The 19,822-nt window shown below is 34.4% G+C and overlaps 4 protein-coding genes across 7 annotated transcripts; all 4 read right to left on the bottom strand.

The window, feature by feature from the left end:
• Positions 1–3,546: 3,546 nt before the first annotated feature.
• Positions 3,547–4,802, bottom strand: LOC103839822. Its single transcript, XM_009116307.3, has one exon. It carries the CDS (start codon positions 4,555–4,557, stop codon positions 4,057–4,059), a length of 501 nt encoding a protein of 166 aa, XP_009114555.1. The 5' UTR covers positions 4,558–4,802; the 3' UTR covers positions 3,547–4,056.
• A 3,328-nt stretch (positions 4,803–8,130) lies between these two features.
• Positions 8,131–9,573, bottom strand: LOC103839821 (ATP synthase gamma chain 1, chloroplastic). The gene has a single exon (XM_009116306.3). The coding sequence runs from the start codon at positions 9,433–9,435 to the stop codon at positions 8,308–8,310; it is 1,128 nt and encodes a 375-aa protein (XP_009114554.1). The 5' UTR covers positions 9,436–9,573; the 3' UTR covers positions 8,131–8,307.
• A 151-nt stretch (positions 9,574–9,724) lies between these two features.
• Positions 9,725–18,524, bottom strand: LOC103839942 (calcium-dependent protein kinase 31-like). Of its 4 annotated transcripts, none has more exons than XM_033280567.1 (7): positions 18,296–18,524; positions 18,153–18,209; positions 17,728–17,838; positions 17,526–17,653; positions 17,311–17,424; positions 17,082–17,256; positions 9,725–10,074 (listed from the first exon to the last, which is right to left on the bottom strand). In XM_033280567.1, the coding sequence occupies exons 1-5, from the start codon at positions 18,323–18,325 to the stop codon at positions 17,316–17,318; spliced, it is 435 nt and encodes a 144-aa protein (XP_033136458.1). In that variant the 5' UTR covers positions 18,326–18,524; the 3' UTR covers positions 9,725–10,074; positions 17,082–17,256; positions 17,311–17,315. The 4 variants fall into 4 exon arrangements, with proteins under 4 accessions (XP_033136458.1, XP_033136457.1, XP_033136456.1 ...); XM_033280566.1 differs by having other exon boundaries at positions 9,725–10,073; positions 17,075–17,256; positions 17,321–17,424; XM_033280565.1 differs by having other exon boundaries at positions 17,321–17,424.
• On the bottom strand, positions 18,340–19,646 carry LOC117127715 (calcium-dependent protein kinase 27-like). The gene is made up of 4 exons (XM_033278350.1): positions 19,451–19,646; positions 19,235–19,378; positions 19,010–19,155; positions 18,340–18,408 (listed from the first exon to the last, which is right to left on the bottom strand). Exons 1-4 carry the CDS (start codon positions 19,644–19,646, stop codon positions 18,340–18,342), a joined length of 555 nt encoding a protein of 184 aa, XP_033134241.1.
• Positions 19,647–19,822: the final 176 nt, after the last annotated feature.

The raw sequence follows: 19,822 nt of genomic DNA, 5'->3' as shown, positions 1-19,822 counted from the left end.
TTGAAACATTATAATAGTAAGAATCAGAAAAGCTGAAATCTCAACGTCGATCATTTACGTCGGCCATGTCTTAGACCATCTCAAATGTATTCCTCTATTTTTTCTCTAAAATAGAAGAATTTCATGATAGAGATGGGTTTGTCTCCGATGTATTTTTCTATTTTCTCTCCTAAAAAAGAATATTCTTGATATATTATTTTCTAAGTTTACAAATAATATTTTTTATTTGTGAAAGTTCAAAACCAGCCCAATTTATTTTAATATTTTATAAAATTATGATATTATTTACACTAAATATTTCTTTACAAACTATTATGTAAATAAATAATATAATTATATTTATATAAATAATATATTTCACTAAAAAATATTTTCGGTTATAATTTTTTAAGTAAAAAGTTAAAGAATCATTTTGTAAAAACAAATAGAGGAGTTGACATGACAAAAATATAGTTTCTCATTGGCCGATTATTTTCGCCTACGTGGACACTCTATCTGAGGCTTATATCCTCCAGTTTAAACTAAAATCTGAAATATTTAAAAGTTATTACTTTAGAAACTGTCATTTAAAATATAAATTTAATCAATTACACAATAATTTAAATAATTTAATTGGTCACACAATATCCAATAAGTATAAAGTTACATTAAAATATAAAAACGATTTATATAGTGAAACAAAAAATACTTTTAAACCATTATATTATAAGCAAAGGAAATATTCAAATTATATTGAAACATTAGAATAGTGAGAATCAGAAAAGCTGAAATCTCAACGTCGATCATTTACGTCTGCCATGCCTTAGACCATCTCTAATGTATTCCTCTATTTTTTTCTCTAAAATAGAAGAATTTCATAATAGAGATGAATTTATCTTCGATGTATTTTCTATTTTCTCTTTAGAAAAATAATATTTTTGATATATTCTTTTCTAAGTTTACAAATAATACTTTTTATTTGTGAAAGTTTAAAACTAACCCAATTTATTTTAGTATTTTATAAAATTAAGATACTATTTACACTAAATATTTCTTTACAAACTATTATGAAAATAAAAAATATAATTATATTTATATAAATAATATATTTCACTAAAAAATATTTCGGTTATAATTGTTTAAGTAAAAAGTTAAAGGATCATTTTATAAAAACAAATCTAGGAAGTGACATGGAAAAAATATTGTTTTTTATTGGCCGATTATTTTCGCCTACGTGGACACTCTATATAAGGCTTATATCTTCCTTTTATTACTTGTTTGATTTGAGCATGGATAAGCTTTTGCCTTTGATTCAACTCATATATACTACTATCTTTTTTTCTACACCAAAAACGCTCAACTTTGAGTTTTACTGGGAGCATTTATAGCTTTAAATTTTTTGATATAATTAAAGTTAAAACATTTTTTGAGGTGGTTGCAGACTCTTAACAACGCAGGCTTTCGGAACTGAATTTGAAAAATATACATTTTCTTTTTAAAAATTAAAACAAAATATTAATGGTTTATGTATTTTGACCAGCCAAAACAAAAACAAATATGAAAAAATAATATGTACATTCCAAAATCGAGTAGAAAAAAGTAGTGCATTGAAATATTATGACTGAAAAATCTACAACATTTGCCGACCAAGTTTATTGCGATGATTAAAATATAGGTTTATTTTGTATTCTGGAAGCTCAAAAATTCATAATTACGATTAGGTCTGTGCACTCAGGTCCTCAGATTGGGTTTGGGTCGGATCGTTGCGGATCCGGGTCCTTCGAGTCTAAGAATTTAGGATCCGATAAAGTAATTTAAAATTCTCGGTTTGGGATTGGTCTGTATCTTCTCGGATCCAGGTCGGGTCGGATCTTAAATAGTTGGACCCAATAGAGTAATTAGAGGTTGTCAATTCGGATTTGGTTCGGTTATGGATCAGATTCGGTTCTATTTTCAATGTCTTGTTTTTAACACATTCTTGTTTGAATTTCTACGACTAGTAATCATATATATAGGGCCTATGAGCCACAAAATAAAGCAACATTTTCCCCTTTTATTGAGTTTATCTCATTTGTTCTTTGTAGAACATTCTTGTTTTTTGGTATGGTTAGCTCCAAGTAAACTTTTCTATTTTGTTGGACTTGTGCATCATATCAAGCAACGTATATAAACCCTTCTTTTGTTGGACTTGTGCGTCATATCAAGCAACAACTGAAGTTTGGTAGTATCAAGAGACTTTCCGCCCCTTTTGTGTCACCGTTCAATCCATCAGTTTTCCCTTTTGGCAAATTCATATCTTTTAAGTCCGATTGAGTGATCCTTTCCTATTTAGGACGTATCACGCGGGTCCTTCACAATAAGACTCTATAGGGTAAAAAGATCGAATTGGTTTCGGATCGGATCAAGATTTTTCAGATCGATTTCGGGTCTGATCCTGTCTAATTACGATGTCTACATAGAAGAATAAAAATCACATGTTCAAGCCCTGTGTTACAAAGTGGTCGCATATACATTTAAGATAGGACTTTTTAAAAACTAGATTTGCCATTCTTTTAATCTTCTTCTTAAATTAATTTGATCAGCTAGAGACACTGTGTTTCAAAGTGTAAAAAAATGGTTGAAACCTAGATACAAAGCGTGTTTTATAGCACACATCAAAGTTCTACAACTCAATGACCATTTCAAGCTCAATATGTACTCAGTCATACATAATGCATCTACTAGATATTTGGTCTTGGCGAGCTTGGCCCTTGGAGGGAAGATTGCCGTTTTATACCTTCTATAGTGATATGAACCACTTTATAATTAGTTGTTTCATAGATAGCGAGTTGTAGAGTAAATGTTTTCAAAGGGAAAATTTCCTTATTAAAAACTTTGTATTCCTCATTTTCCAAGTATATCAAATAACTAAATTTGGAAAACACTCACGACTATATCTAGATTTGATGGAATGGCACACACAGACCAAGTCTGGACGAGTGCTGGGAGACACTGGAATTAAAGATGATTAGAGAATTCATCTTCAGCTCATTTTTCTGCTACTAAAACAAAAATCTTCAGTACTTTCTGACACTATGATAAAAAGCGTTTCTTATTAGTGGATTCATCTTCAGCTCAATTTTTACTATAAAACAAAATCTTTAGTACTTTCGACAATATATAATAAAAGCGCTTTTTTTTAATTCCAACTGTATTTGATGTTTTCTCATTACATTATTATTCATCTCACTGTTCATCTATGGTACGTGTCCATCGCTTTTTGTTATATAAATCATTCACCGCTATATTTAAATCTATTACTTTAGTTTCCATTGAAACAAAAAGTATTCTAAAGACGTCACAAAAAAATCATGCATTCAATCCTTAAAAGTATACCTTATAAAACATACCATTTTGTATCTAATTTAAGATTTGTTTTGGTTGTAAACGATTTCAGAATCATAAACTTAAACGCAATATTTTTAGGTTTTTGCATGGACGACAGTCCATTTAACCGGTTTGAGTCCTGAATTTGTGTCTAATAAATAATAATTTGATAGTAGATCTATCAAGCATCAAAAGCACAAATTATCAAAGAACTTAAATATATCTTCAATATATTTAAGTCCAAACAATCCAATGTAAATTAAATATATCTTCAATATAGAACATTAATAGCAAAAGACAAAAACTTTCACCAAAAAATGGTGAAGATCTCAAAGAGGATCCAACTAAAGGTTCTAAAGGACATGGTTCTCTAGCTATGCTCTAATTTTAGATGATTAAAACTTCAAAGAGAAACCCAAAATAAACAACAGAAGATAAAATAAAAGGGGACCTGCATGGAGATGACAAGTCATCATCACCACTATGGTACTTATCTAGTCTAAATAACACACTGAAACACAATAATAATTAAACAACAAAAAGAGCCTCTTGGTTTAGTGATCCCCACATGATGATGACGACAATGACATTGATAATGAAGATGATGTGGAAGCCATGTAGTTGAGAGTTTTCATGGTGATAATGTTAACAAGAGTTATGGAATTCATGATCGATGCACATGGATGATGATGATGAGATATTATATTTTACTTACTCCAAGAATCCAGTTTTTGTCAAAACAGCATTTCTCATTTTGCTTAGATCTCTTCCTTTGAGTGTTCTTCCAACTCCTTCGCACATAGAGAAAGATGAGATCTGTGTTTTCGCTAGCTTTCTTGCAACCCATTCATGTGGAGGAACCATGCAACCATCATCATCATCTTCATCGTGAGAATGCAAATTATGAATACTCCTCTCCTTGCTCCTTGCATTACCATAAATCTTAGACCAATCAGGAACATTCATAGGTGCAGATGACTGTTTTTCCCCTGAGACATCCTTGCTTCTATGAATGTTCCACGGTGAAGATGTAAAAGAAGTAGAAGAAGATGGTGAAGAAAAATGACTTTTGGGTATTTTTGTTTCATGACCTGAAGTTTTTGCTTCTCTCAAAACTGACCATATATCTTCCTGAAACTCATCTTCCCCATCTAGCCTCATGGCAGGAGACTTTCTGCTACTAGATTGACTTCTTTTTGCTCGTGAATCCATAGATCGATAAAGAGAGAGAGACAAATATAGATCAAATCACCAAATAATATTACACAAGTAGAGCCAAGAAAGAAAATCTTCTTCTACTATCAATGCAAATTTTCGTGCCTTTTAAAGTGTTTTTTTTTTTTTGAGTCAAGTGATAATATATGTAAGAATGCGAAAAAGAGATCAGCACAAACAACATTAAACCATTTCTCTTTGGTGGCAAATGAAAGGGAAAGACAAGTCATGTATATGTAGAAACTAGAAAGCTTCAGAGTACTAGACCCTCCCAACGAGACAGAAGGATTCCGAAAACTCCAAAAGTGTACTATCGTAAATATAGCAATAGATTGCATTACAACATAATAGCCTTTGGTACTATTTTCTACTGAAACCTGCCAAATCATTGACAGAGTCTGATTCATACTAGGGGTGGGCATTTTACCCGAAATCCGAAGTGGCACCCGAACCCGATCCGAAAAACCCGAACCGAAATCCGAACCGAAGTAGCAAAATACCCGAACGGGTATTGAATTAGAAGAGATTGGATATCCGAACCCGAACGGGTAATATCCGAACCCGAATGGATATCCGAAAATAACCGAACATATAATAATTAACCTTATATTTATAGTTTACATCTTTCATTTTATATAAAATATTTATATTGATACTACACATACTTTAAATTCATATGATATACATACAATTACGTAGAAGATGATTTGTTATTCGCTTAAAATGCATGTCAAACTTTTTATTTCAGCAATTAACAAAAAGTTACATCCAAAATTTAAAAACAATAACCAAATTAATGTCTTTTTAGTTTGAAAATATTATGTCCAAATCTATTAACCATGCAATTTATTAAAAATAAAAAATAGTTAAGTGAAAAGTTATATATTTAAATACAAGAAATTTGAGAAATGAAAATTTTCATTTTTTCTTTCTTCAAAATCTAAATATCCGAACCCGATCCGAAATAACCGAAACCGAACTTAAAATATCCGAACCCGACCCGAAGTACAGAAATACCCGAACGGGTTCTACACCTCTATACCGAAATACCCGAAAATCCGAAATACCCGATCCGAACCCGAACGGGTATCCGAACGCCCACCCCTAATTCATACAATAAGACAAAATAATTTATTGGAAAAGACTGATTTTATGTCAAATTATTTATTTTTGAGTTTCTTTTTCAGTAAAAATTTTATTAGAAGAAAATAAATATTATCCCAAAACAAGAGGACGAAATAAAATTTAACCCAAAAGTGACTTTAATGATGTTACATGATTAAGAGTTTTACTGACCATCTTATCCAGAAGAAAAGAGAGAGATGACTACTTGCATTTAATGATACGTACTATATACAATAATTTGATCTTCGTTTTATTCGCTGTATGAAAACTATTGGAAGAGTCTAATCTGTAATGTAATACACAAAAACAATAATACAATTTGTTGGGTTAAAATGAACAATTTTGGTTGCGTTGGGTCAAAGCATGTTCATATAATAGTTGTGACATGAGGTAAGAAAAAGGTCATAAGACCTTTATATTTTACTCACCCCTCTTCCTTCTTTTAGTTAGGGACCCCTTTTGTTATTAGATAAGTCGTGTGGTTTTGTTTTCTTAAAGAAACGTTAGAGCACTATTAGACTATGTACATATCTGTATTTAAGTCTAGATTCATTGTACATCAAGAAAACCTAGGGGCTACGTCATACTATGTTTTCAAGTTTCAGTAAAGGTCAAAGTAAAAATGTTTCGATAAAGGTTGATGAGATAGTTATGTTGCCTAATCTTACAAATTTGTACGAGTGTCTCACGCTCTTTGTTTTACCAAATTATAGAATGTCCTCCATTTAAGGTGGTGTTGGCCCATATATGAACTTTAAAGGATGTCCTCCAAAACATTGAATGAATTCGCGGGCCATTATGCATTTATGAATTATTCTAATCTGAGTCCATCTCAAGACACATTGTGTAATATTATAGACTTATAGTTAGAGAGGCTTATATTTTCTTACAGTTAACCCTTTGCCATAAAAAAACTAAAGAAAAATACAATTGAAGTTAATGAATAGTTCTAAGAGTTCTAACCATTTACACTATATAGATATACACATTTATTAGATTCTCATATTTAAATATATCTAGTGAGATGATTGTTTGTTGAACTTATATTTTCTTATGGAACTTTCATTCTATAGTTGATAGTACTTTGAATCTTTGAATTTACTAGATGTTCTGCCCGCACATAATAAATATCCTTATAGATATTTATTTATTTATAACTATTAAATCAAAACCAATATAATAAATTATTAATTATGTTTTTAAAAAGATAAATCAAACATTAAACTTTATATTTTATAATAAAAAATATTATTTCAGATAAAAACACAACATATTTAAGAATTATCTTATGTTTTAAAAATATATTTTATTTTTGAGAATTTGATTATACTTACTTATAGTCAATTAACAAATATAACATATAAATAAAATATTATTAATATATATTCATTAGTTTTTATCAAAAAATATATATTCTTATTGTTGAGTTAAATTTTAAAAACATTCACATATATTTTAAAATATATATTTAACTATAAATTGTTTTATATCTAACTATAAATTTTATATTAAAATATTATTTTCAGATAACAACAGAATATATCTAAGAATTATCTTATGTTTTAAAATATGTTTTTATTTTTAAATTTTTTATTATATTTATTTATAGTCAGTTATCTAATATAATAGTATTAATAAAAATTTGTTTTTAATTATTTATATTTTAGACAATTCTTAGTATTATTAATTTTAATCACTTATTTAATTAGATATATTTTAAATTCATTTTTATTTTTAACTAATTTATAGAATTTATTCATTAAGGGTATAAACGATGTATTGTTAATATTAATCACTTTTTTAATCAGATAGATTTGAAATTCGTTTTTATTTTTTGACTAATTTATATAATTATTCATTAAGTGTATAAACGATATTAACCGCTTTAACTTTTAACGTGAGAGCTCCGTTGCAAAATTTTACTTTGCAAATAATAGTATAGATTATATTTTTAACTGAAAAATTTGTTTTAAGATAACAACACAATGTAAAAATTATCTTTTTGAAAAAAATTAATATTATTAATAAAAATTTGTTTTTAATTATATTTATAACTGAAAAATATGTTTTAAGATAACAACACAATGTAAAAATTATCTTTTTGAAAAAAAATTAATATTATAAATAAAAATTTGGTTTTGATTATATAGTTAATTATAGATAAATTCATTAAGGGTAGTATATATATTAACCGCTCTAACTTTTAACGTGAGAGCTCTGTTGCTAAATTTTATTTCGCAAATAATAGTATAGATGTGATCGACTGAGAGATGATGTAATTGTGTTTTTCTTTATTTTTATTGCCAGAAGATCTTGGGTCAAAGTTCATAATTCTCCCTCAAATCTATAATCTATAATATATAGTATTAGTTTTGTCATAAGCAAAGTCACTGAGATCATGTATTTCTAAGATCTTTCGTAAGAATAATCGAGTAGGACACAAAATGATATAAACAGAAATAAAACATTCCTTTAAAATATCCTAGCAAAGCTGCGAGAATATACAACCTTATTATGTTGGTAATCGCATGATTATATAAAGATAATAGGAGTTCTTGACGATTATACATTGTACGACCGAAAATAGTATATATAAAAAAAAAAGAGTCTGATCATAACAAATCAGGCCTGAGCATTAGCTCCAGCAACAATCTCAAGAATCTCACCAGTAATCTTAGCCTGACGTTTTCTATTATAAACCATCGAAAGCGATTTCTTAAGATCCGATGCATTATCCGAAGCACTACTCATCGCACTCATCCTAGCCGCGAGCTCACTCGCCAACGACTCCTGCAAGGCCCTAAGAATCTGACTGTTCAGATACAAAGGCAACAAAGCATCAAGAATCTGAACAGGGTCTTGCTCGAACTGCAAGATCGGCGAGAAATCAGCAGTCGGCGTCCGGAAAGTCTCTCTCTCGACCGTCAGCTTCCCTTCTTTGGTCGTTAACCTGAAGAGCTCGTCTTCAGCAGCGTCAACACAGTTCCCGTTAATGTCGCAGATCTCTCCTTTGGGAGATAGAGGTAGTAGCGTGTGGATCACGGGTTCCGATTTGACCAAAGACACGAACTTCGTGTACAAGAGCTCGACCTTGTCGACCTCCTCGCTTATAAACAGAGAGAAGACATCATCGGCAACGGCTTGAGCCTCTTTCGCCGTCGGTAAGGTCCCGGCCTCGAGGTACTTGTCGACGGGGATGTACGGACGGCGGAGGAAGTAAGAGTTTCCCTTCTTCCCCACGCTAATGACTGTGTAGTCAAGACCTAACCCTTGAAGCTCCTTGATCCTCGCCTCTGCTTTCTTGATGATGAAGTTATTGAACCCACCGCATAACCCACGGTCTCCGGTTACGACGACGAGGGCCACTTTCTTAACCGGTCTGATCTTGGTTAAGGGCACATCGATGTCATCGGTTTGAAGCTGTTCGTTGATGTTGTAGAGAACTTCGACTAGGGTTTCGGAGAAGGGTCGTCCGTTGACGACAGCTTCTTGAGCTCTCCTGACTTTTGCTGCGGCGACGAGCTTCATGGCTTCGGTGATCTTCTGAGTGTTTTTGACTGAGTCGATTCGGTCTCTGAGCTCACGGAGGGAGGATTGGATTGGAGCAACGGAGGAGGATCTTGAAGGGGAGATGTTGTGGTTTGGGAGAGGAAGCGGGCTGAGAACGGAGCGGAACGACAAGGAGGAGGAGTCTGAAAGAGATGGGTTTGATGAAACACCCCACATTGTTGTTAGATTAGTGCAGGCCATTGTTCTTGATCTTGGTTCAGACAGAATACAAGTTTTTTTGTTTGTTCAGACAGTGTTTTGGTTTAACCTTATCTATGTTCTTTGATTGTAAGAAGGAAGAGAAACGAAAGAAGAGGAATTGAGTGGAGGGAAGAGAAGGTAACGGATGAGGTTTGGAGATAAGGTTTATTCTCCTTTGAGTTTCTCAAAGTCTTGAATGTGGGACCCTTTTGTTGACGTGGCGTTGTATAAATGGAGGAACCGAGATCTTCAAGAAAAAAAAAGGTGGCATATCTACCTGTTTTGTTTATCAGCCAACCAATGCTTGTGTGTGTAATGAGTCGAGTCTCTCCCTAGCAGAGGAAATATCTGATAACAAGTGACGGAAATTAAATTAGTCTGTTTCGGTTTGATTTGGTTTAGTAAGATAAACCAACCAGTTATCTGTACCCGTACACATTTTGGATCTGTATGAATATTTTGACTTTTAAATATTGAAAAGATATATTAGAAAAAATACCTTCAAATGTTTTTTTTTTAACCATAATAAGTTTCTTTCACACTTCTGACCAAAATACGTAACTCTTTTTGTCGTAAGCTTCTCAATAAAAATACAAGTAAAAAAAAAAAAGTACAAGTAGATTGCTTGCAAGGATCTAACACTACAAGAAAACAGCGGTATTCTGACGGACGTTCCGACGGAAAATGAATTCCTCGGAATATACCGAGGAATTTCCGAGGCAATTCCGAGGAAACACAAAATTTGGCTTCCGAGGAAAATTCATCTCGTCGGAATATTCCGACGGAATACCGAGGAAACTAGTATTCCTCGGAAAAAACCGATGAATTCCGAGGAAATATTATAGACGTTAGAGAGCCGTTGGAGAGCCGTTGGGGGATTTTAAAAATTCCGAGGAAATTCCGACGAACTAGCCGTTTGCATCGGAATTCCGTCGGAATTTCCTCGGACCGTCGGCAGGATTTCAACTATAAATACAAGCACCCCTCTTCCTCTTCATTCACTCCATATCTTCATCCTCCCTCTCACTTTTTTACACACGAATTTGATTCATAAAAAACATGTCTTCTTCAAATTATTTTCGTTCTTGGATCGATCGACCTCATTTGGATCCGAACACGAGATTGCTTACGGAAGAATACCAACAAGGTATAACCGAATTCATGGGGTTAGTTCACCGACAACCGGAAGCAAAAACATGTATGTTAAGATGTCCTTGCTCTAATTGTAAAAATAAAAAAGTTATTAAACAATGGGATGTTTGGACTCATCTATATTTGAGTGGGTTTACACGAAGTTACAAAATTTGGTATCATCATGGAGAAACTGATTATGAACATGGTAGTACTAGCGAACCTCAGCCAGCGGTTAGATTAGAAGATCCAATTAGAACGGATGTAGATTACGGTGTAGGTACTGAGCAGATGGTAAATGATCATTTTAGAGGGGAAAATTTACCCAATGCCGAATCTAGGAGATTTTATGATATGTTGGATGCTGGAAAGCAACCATTGTACGAAGGTTGCAGAGATGGTCATTCAGCTTTATCATCTGCTACAAGATTGATGGGCATTAAGACGGATTATAATTTGGCTGAAGACTGTGTGGATGCGATTGCTGATTATGTAAAAGGTATTCTACCCGAAGATAATGTAGCTCCTGGCTCATACTACGAGGTTCAGAAACTCGTAGCTGGTCTTGGTTTATCGTATCAGGTAATAGATGTATGCAGAGACAACTGCATGATCTATTGGAGGGCGGATGAACAGCGGGTTTCATGCAAATTTTGTGGGAAGCCTCGTTATAAAGATACGAGTGGAAGAGTTCCAATACCATATAAAAGGATGTGGTATTTGCCTTTGACGGAAAGGTTGCAGAGGCTGTATCTGTCTGAACGCACAGCGCAACCAATGAGATGGCATGCGGAGCACTCAACAGATGGTGAGATCAGACATCCTTCAGATGCAAAAGCGTGGAAGCATTTCCAATCAAAGTATTCCGACTTTGCGTATGAGAGAAGAAATGTCTACCTTGGATTATGTACTGATGGTTTCAGCCCATTTGGCAAGAGTGGAAGACAGTATTCTCTATGGCCAGTCATTCTTACACCATACAACCTACCCCCAAACTTGTGCTTGCGACGAGAGTTTTTGTTTTTCTCGATTCTCGTTCCCGGACCAGAGCATCCTAAGAGATCACTTGATGTGTTTCTTCAGCCACTAATATATGAGTTGCAACAACTATGGGCTCAAGGTGCTGAAACATACGATGTTTCGTATAAAGAAAACTTTCAAATGCGGGCAGTACTAATGTGGACAATAAGTGATTTTCCAGCATATGGTATGTTATCTGGATGGACAACGCATGGAAGGCTATCATGTCCATATTGTCAAGATAACACTGATGCTTTCCAACTAAAACACGGAAGGAAAACGTGTTGGTTTGACTGTCACAGGAGATTTCTACCACCAGATCATCCATATCGTAAAAGTAGGAATTTGTTTACGAAGAACAAGAGGGTGTTTGACAGTCCACCTCCGGAAATTCGTGGGAAAGATTTGAAGACACAACTTAGAGATTTTGGTGCAGAAAGGACGCCAGACGTCGGTGGACATGAGCATTTTCCGGTAGATGGTGTTGGAAACCTACATAACTGGCACAAAAAAAATATTTTCTGGGATCTGCCATACTGGGAGGATCATCTACTAAGGCATAATTTAGATGTCATGCATATTGAGAAGAACTTTTTTGACAATCTCATGAACACGATCCTTAATGTTCAAGGTAAAACAAAGGATAATTTGAAGTCAAGACTGGATTTAGTCGATATATGTGCTCGTTCAGAACTTCATGTTGATGAGAGTGGTAGGGCTCCTTTTCCCATATACCGACTTGATGCAGCGGGAAAGGATGCGTTCTTTGATTGGATTTCAAACGATGTGGAATTTCCAGACGGTTACGCATCTAATTTGCATAACTGTATCGACAGAAAGGAAGGAAAGTTTACTGGCTTGAAAAGCCACGATTGCCATGTAATGATGCAGCGCCTCCTTCCGTTTGCCTTCAAGGAACTATTACCACGAAATGTTCATGAAGCAATTGCAGGGATAAGTGGTTTCTTCCGCGATTTATGCACGAGATCAATGACTCTTGAAGGTATTGAAAATTTGAAGACTAACATAGCTGTGATTCAGTGCAACCTTGAGAAGATATTTCCTCCCTCATTTTTTGATGTTATGGAGCATCTTGTTATTCACCTGGTAAGAGAATTGGAACTTGGTGGTCCTGTGCAGTATAGATGGATGTATCTGTATGAGCGGTATATGTTCCATTTGAAGAAGATGGTGAAAAATTTAAGTAGGGTGGAAGGGTCTATAGTCGCACAGATGATCAATGAAGAAACTTCAAACTTTGCCGAGTACTACTTTCCAGCAGAAGTTCAGACCAAAAACAGAAGACCTGCTCGGCATGATGATAGAGGCGAACGGGCAACATATCATTGGAAGGTTCCAGACATTTTCACAGACGTTGGACGACTTAGCGGAAAACCAAAGGACCGTCGACCTTTTTTTTTTTTTTTTAATATAAATACCGAGGAAATTCCGAGGACAGATAGGTTTTCCTCGGAATTTCCTCGGAATAGATCTCCTCGATTTAGGGATTTGATTATAGATTCCTTTTCCTCGGAATCTCCTCGGAATTTTCCGAGGAAATTCCGACGAAATAAGGATTTCCTCGGAATTTTCCGAGGAAATTCCGACGAAGATTCCGATTTCCTCGGAATTCCCTCGGAAAATTCCGAGGAGATTCCGAGGAACTTGGGATTTTAAACCAAAAACAACGTTTTACGGATTGAATAACACGTATATAACCTTCATTAAGTGTCTTAACCAGATTATGATGTTTGGAACTAGGAACTTTGGTGTTTTATCCAATAACAAACACTTTTACGATTGCATGAACGAAAACCACACAACATAAGAGAAACACTTATACACTTTAATAAACGGTAAAGGGAATACTTACAATTATTTTTGAAATTGTGTTATTTCATGGTTTATGATCATCTATACAAAGAATCCTCAATGGTATGCATTATAATTGTATAAGAAATGAAATACGGCGAAAATAATCGATGTTTTAAAACCCCAAACCCTGGTTCCTCAGAATTTCCTCGGTAATTACCGAGGGTATTCCGAGGAATCCTGGTTCCTCGGCATATTTTCATTTAACCGGGTAAACCAAGCCGCCAAATATTTCGCGAAAATTGAATTAAAGATTTCCGAGGAAATTCCGACGGATGCATTAAATAATTCCGACGAAATTCCGACGGATAGTTTCCGTCGGACGCGTCATTTTATTAGGTCGAACGCGATCTTCTTCCCCATTTCTCTCCGCCTCACTTTCTCTCCCTTGCGATTTCCGCCGACTCCTCTCTTCTCCCTTGCGATTTCCGGCGATTTCTCTCTTCTCCCTCGCGATTTCCACTCCCATAATCATGTAAGAACCCTATCCCACTCTCTTAGGGTAGATTTGTATGGTTTTGAAGTAGATTTGATGATTTTGGAATGAGATTTATAGATTTTTGTTAGGTTGAATGGTAGGATTGTGTAAAATCGAGTTTGATTATGTATTTCACTTGATTTGGATTTTTTTTTGGTTTTTATTGATTTTGTGGTTATAAAAATCGAATTTGTAATTATATATGTATATATTCAAAACGTTTTTTGTATATAAAATCTATTTTTTGCATTTTAAAATCATTTATATATTTATTAATGATTTTTAAAATCTATAAAACTTTTTTGTGATTAAAAATCATATATATATAATATTTAAAATCATTTTTTTGTGGTAATAAAACGTTTTATGTATTTTATATATAAAATATAAATTTTTCTATTTTTTTAACATTTTTAATATTATTAAAACTATTTTTTGTAATTATTAAACATTTTAAATATTTTTAAAACTATTTTTTTGTAATTATTAAACTGTTTTTGGGGTTTATTAAAACTATTTTTTTAATTTTTAAACTATTTTTTATTTATAAAAACTTTTTTTGTTAATTATTAAACTATTTATATTTTTGTGATTAAAAATTATTTTTAGTTAAAACTATTTTTTTTTTTAATTTACAGGTCTAATGATGATCAGATCCGGCCTCGCCAGCGTCGTAGCCGGGGTGGTATGGGGAGCCAGTCTCGGGGTTCGTCCAGCCATGTTCAGGATTCCGTTTCGCCCCACAGCTCCTACCATACATCTCCTTCTCCATTACCCGCTCCTGCTGCTCCCGCTCCCGCTGCTATACCCGCTCCTGCTCCTACGGGTCCTCCGGGAGTGATGAGTGTTGCGGAGTTGGTTCGACAGCCCGGTCGTGACCATCTTCCCTATCTCACTGAGTATCCACATGGACATGGTCAAACATGGTAATTAAACTTTTATTTTTTTTCCTTAAAATTTGATTGATTATTAATAATTTGTTCTTTTTATTAGGTTCAACCGATCCGGGAACGGGATCAGCGCATGGATCAACCGTATGATGTACTCTGCCCTCGACAAGGGACATCCGACTTTCACTCACTTCCCCGTCGAGAAACAACATCTGTGGTTTCGTCAGTTTGCGGTAAGCATTCAAATTTTTTACTTATATTTTTTATTTATTAAAACTATTTTTTGTGATTATTAAACTATTTTCTATATTTATTAATCATTTTAAATATTTTAAAAACTATTTTTTTTAATTATTAAACTATTTTTTATTTATTAAAACTTTTTTTTTTGTAATTATTAAACTATTTTCTATATTTATTAAACTATTTTTTATTTATTAAAACTATTTTTGTAATTATTAAACTATTTATATTTTTGTGCTTAAAAACTATTTTTAAACTATTTCAGCAAGAATTCAACTGGAATTCCGATGATACGCTCTCTATCTATAACCATTTTGTCCATAAAGTTATGGACAACTATGGGAAGCAGATGTACGAGTGGAAGAAGAAGTGGGAAGTAAACAAGGTAGTTTTTAATTTATTAACAATTTTTAATTTATTAAACTACTTTTTAAATTATTAAACTTTTTTTTTTTTTAATTAAAAGGTCCCAAAGTCGATGAACGACACGGTATGGAAGGAGTTGTGTGAGCATTGGGATAAGGAAGAGACGAAAGAAACTTCTTCCACCAACTCCAACAACCGCAGGAGCGACCGTAAAGGGAAGGACATCTACAAGCATAACTTGGGTGCCCAATCTATTGCCACTCTCGCGGATCGCATGGTAAGTTCAACCGCTTTTTCTTTAATTATTTAAGTTTCAGAATTTTATTTTTTATGCATTTTTTCAAATTTCTAATGTTTGTTTAATTTATTTTTTTTTTCAAGGCGGAAGAAAATGAGGGCGAGCCGGTTGATGATCTCGCCCTAATGAAAAGGGCGTATACCAACAAGAAGACCGGTCAGATTGATGATGGTCTTGTGAGGGACGTGGTCGACCTGGTCCAAACTCAGGTGTACGACGAAGTGTCTCAGCTTCAAACCGATGATGACGATTCGACGGCTTCGACCAACTTGTCCCGGGTTCGAATCAACGAAATCGTTGAATCGGTAAGTTTTTTTTTTAAAGTTCAATTTATTTATTTCTTGATTTTTATTTTATCATCAATTTATATTATCTAAATTTGGTTTTTTATATTTCAGTCGGTTCCAAAGAAGAAGGGACGTATGGTCGGTTTGGGTCGTCGCTCCCGGTCGGCTGCTCCTTCTTCTGCACCACCGCCATATGTTGATCCGGAAGTTCTTACGGCTCAGCTGAAGGACAAGGATGATCGGATATCTGCGTTGGAGACCCAGATGGCAGCTCAACAGGCGGGCTATGAGACCCAGAAGAGGCTCAACGAGCAGATGATGGAGATGATGAAGAGGATGTACCCGAACGAGGTGTTCCCGAACATCCAAGACCCGTAGTTTTTTTTTTTTTTTACCAAAAACTCTGAATGTTTTATTTAACTTTGAATATTATCTACTATGTTTTATTTAATGTTTTATTCAATTTTAATTTTAATTTTAAATTTTTAAATTTAAATTTAAAAAATTTAAATTTTTTTTTAAAAAATAAATTTTTTCGAAATTCCGAGGGAATGGAGTTCCTCGGAAAATTCCGAGGAACTTTCTTCCCTCGGAAAATTCCGAGGAACATATTTCCCTCGGAATTTTCCGAGGGAATGGAGTTCCTCGGAAAATTCCGAGGGAGTTTTTTCCCTCGGAATTTTCCGAGGAACTCCATTCCCTCGGAAAATTCCGAGGGAAATATGTTCCTCGGAATTTTCCGATAAACATTCCGAGGAATGTTTTGTCGAAACTTCCGAGGATTGGACCATCGGAATTCCATCGGTATATTCCGAGGAACCTTCCGACGAACATATGTTTCTCGGAGTTTCCTCGGAATTTTGTTTCCTCGGAATTCCGTCGGAAATTTTTGTTTCCTCGGAATTCCGTCGGAAATTTCCGACGGAATTCCGAGGAAGTATGAATTTCCGAGGAGATATTTCCGAGGACTTTTTTCGTCGGTATGTCGTCGGAATAGCGTTATTCCGACGACATACCGACGATTTTTTCCCTCAGTATCCCGATGTTTTCTTGTAGTGTAAGTTTCAAATACTCTACCACGGTTTACTCAGGTTTATCTCTTCTTCCAACCGTTATATTGGGTGAACATAAGAACATTTGGTAAATTGACCAGAATAATTTCCATTTATGTCTCTGTGCTTGCCCTTCACAATTTCCCATCATTGTGAAAAATTCCTCAATGTCTATGCTTCCATCCTGCAAGAGAGTTCATTACAAGATTTCAAAACCGGTTATGTTGGATCAGCGTACCGTGACTAACTTATATTGTTAGCATCGACTTCTGATGTCATTTGTTTGATGCTATCTTTATCTCCCACACCACAATCCTTCATTGCTATCTCCAACTCATCCCTCGTTATTAGCCTATTGTTAAAATGTTTTGATAAGACAGACATACTGAGCTTGATTCTCTTGACAACAAGTATATGAATGATTTGTCTAAAGCAATAACTGAACTTAATTACCCGTCATTGTCTTTGTCAAAGTGTTGGAATGCTAGGCCAACTTGTTCATCTTGGTCCAGTTTGAATCTATCCAACGTTGCAGAGATAAACTCCTCTATGTCGATTGTTCCATTACCGTCCACATCACCCTGAAAAGCCCTTATCATGTGTTGGTTATAATTGTAAGGATACAAAAAAGTAAGAGACTGCAATGATAACTCACGGCTTCTATGAGTTGCGTCACTTCTTTTTCAGAGACTTTAGAGCCAAGTGTAGTTAGCCCTCTTTTGTGTTCTTCATAAGTGACTGTGCCACTTTTATCTGTATCGATGTTGTTCGTTTTATAAACGCCAAAACTAGCGGCAGCGGCAGAAAATAAAGCTAGGGCAGGAGGATATTCTTTTGATCTTCTGATTAAAAACAGACGCAACGGACAATCCGAGATATAAAAACGGAATCACCGCTGCCGCTGAAATTTCGAGCGTCGTATTTTCTGGGTTGAACTTGACGCAGCGACTGGAAAATACGGAGGAAGCGGTTGTTTTTACAAAACCCAGCGTCATCAATTAGATGATGATGATAGTTATTTGTTTTATATTGTTGAAACGCGGACGCTGCCGCTGCGTCTCCAAAAAGAACAGGACTGTTATTGAACGTTGTTTTAAGACCTTTAATTTCCTCTTCTGATAGATTCTTTGCCATAACCTGCAAAGATAGGAAATACGACCACTCTAGAAATTAGTAAGCTTTTTAAGATTATACTTGCAAGAGTTAGGTCTAAAGACTTTTACCGTTAGAGCTACCTTCTTGAGCTTATTCATATTACCTAATTGTTTCAAACGGGTTGAAACAACGCTATCAATAGGCTTACTGGAGGCTTCTCCGTCTGTGATCCAAGGATATCCTATAAACAACCAAGAGAATAGTAAAGCTAGTCCTCAGTATTCGGGTTTACGGTTCAGATTGGGTCGGGTTATTTGGATTTTGGGTTATTGAGTTGGGATGCTTTGGATCCATTTAGGAGCCGATAATTTTTTTGATCAGATAAATTTGGGTTTAGTCGGGTTCGGATTGGTATTCTATTTTTTTTTTAATGAAATCCAAAGTAGAAACGAATTATGTACAATACCGATTTGAGCGGATTTAAACCCAAAACGTTTAGAACCAAAAACCTTAGTAGAACCAGAAAAAAAACAAAAGTAATATTCTTCTTTCATAATTTTCCATCTGCATATTATATTTTAGATATATATTTATTTTAAAACTAAATATAACTAATATGTTTAGGTAAATGAATTGTATTTCAAATATTCGGTTCTTGGTTTGGTTTAGACTTTTTGGCATAAGGAAATAGGAACCATCCAATTTTTTATAAGTTTTGGTTAGATTTTTTTTTAGTTTGGTCCGAATTGGGTTTTAGGGTTTTGGATAAAATGCCCATGCTAAGTAGGACATTACAGAAGAAACAAGAGCAAGAAAGAGAAGAAAAGAGGCTTACCAAGAACCTTAGCAGCAGTGATTCGTTTCTTGGGGTTCCTGATAAGCATCTTCTTGACAAGAGCTGTGGCTGCTGAAGATATACAAGGCCATGGATGGCTCTCAAAATCAATTGGAGCATTCTGTATCTCATTGAGAATATGTTCCTCAGGTTCTACAATATAAACATATAAGTTACATTTTCAAACCCCAAGAAGAAGAAAAAAATCAAGAAATCATTAAGTTTTTTTTACTAGTCACAAAGGGAGGTTGGCCGCAGAGTAGTATGTACAAAACAACCCCTGCACTGCAAATGTCAGCTTCTTTCCCGTAATGTCCTTGTAATACTTCAGGAGAAACATAACAACCAGTCCCAACACGATCATTGTATACTTCTCCTGCATCAGTGATATGAATATAAAAATCAAACTAAGTAAGATGTCTTACTTGACCATATCACAAAGATCAACCTTTGTCGATAAAGACAGCGCATCTAAAGTCGATTGCTTTGAGGAGAGCATTCTCATCGTTACTTGAAAACAGGAAGTTCTCATGCTTAATGTCACGATGCATCACACCCATGAAATGACAAGCCTGCACAACATTCACAATCTGCCTGATGATTCCAGCAGCATCTTTCTCAGGATGCCTCTGAGAACTAGCCATCTTGTCGAATACGCCTTCGAATATGCCTGGTAAAATGGTCTTTAAATATTAGTATTCTTTTTTTCTCTTCTTGTCAACTGTCATTTTAACAGTCTATAAACATCCAGATTTATATAGTATTTTGTATACAGTGCAGGTATTAATTTGGTCTCATAGAATGCAGGTATCTCTCTTAA

Source organism: Brassica rapa, chromosome A09, assembly GCF_000309985.2.
Source record: "Brassica rapa cultivar Chiifu-401-42 chromosome A09, CAAS_Brap_v3.01, whole genome shotgun sequence".
Classification (NCBI taxonomy): Eukaryota; Viridiplantae; Streptophyta; class Magnoliopsida; order Brassicales; family Brassicaceae; genus Brassica; species Brassica rapa.
The sequence above is the reverse complement of the archived record's forward strand: the minus strand, read 5'-3'. Positions and strand labels throughout refer to the sequence as shown.